Source organism: Eimeria tenella, genomic scaffold, assembly GCF_000499545.2.
Source record: "Eimeria tenella Houghton genomic scaffold, Eth_scaff2989, whole genome shotgun sequence".
In the NCBI taxonomy this organism is placed as follows: domain Eukaryota; phylum Apicomplexa; class Conoidasida; order Eucoccidiorida; family Eimeriidae; genus Eimeria; species Eimeria tenella.
The window spans coordinates 432-895 of NW_013542862.1; the positions used below are offsets into that span (position 1 = coordinate 432).

At 62.1% G+C, this 464-nt stretch overlaps 1 protein-coding gene across 1 annotated transcript in view; it reads right to left on the reverse strand.

Moving 5' to 3' along the window:
- The window catches only part of ETH_00035860 (uncharacterized protein), a gene marked incomplete at both ends in the record, with an annotated part of 1,098 nt that overhangs the window by 252 nt on the left and 382 nt on the right, over positions 1-464 (reverse strand). The window contains one exon of the mRNA XM_013375691.1: positions 112-461. Coding sequence (XP_013231145.1) covers positions 112-461 — 350 coding nt within the window. The remainder of the gene's footprint in view (positions 1-111; positions 462-464) is intronic.

The window sequence follows — 464 nt, forward strand, 5'->3', positions numbered from 1 at the left end:
CTGCTGTCCCTGCTGCTGCTGGTCCTGCTGCGGCTGCTGCTGCTGCTGCTGGTCCTGCTGCTGCTGCATGGCGTTGAGGGCCTCGAGAAGGGCCTGGGCCTCGTCCATCACCACAACGACAGTCTGGGAATCTGCTGCTGGGGCGAGCTGGGCCTGCATGAGGACTTGCTGCAGCGGGGCGCTGCTGCTGCTGCTGCTGCTGCTGCTGCTGGGCTGCTGCGGGGCGAGGAGCTGCTGCAGCCAGCGGGAGAAAGCTGCCCAGGTGTCTTGCATGTCTTGCTGGTTCATTTTGGAAACTTCTTGCTGCCTCCTCGAGCGCCGTTTTGCTGCTTCTGCTGCTTCTTTCCAAAGAGACACCAAGTCTTCATAAGAAGCTTGCAGCTTTTCTTTGCTGCTTTGCTGCTGCGCCTTCACCTGTTCCTGCCACAGCAGCAGCCGCGCGTTCGCGGTGGTGGTGGGGGTGG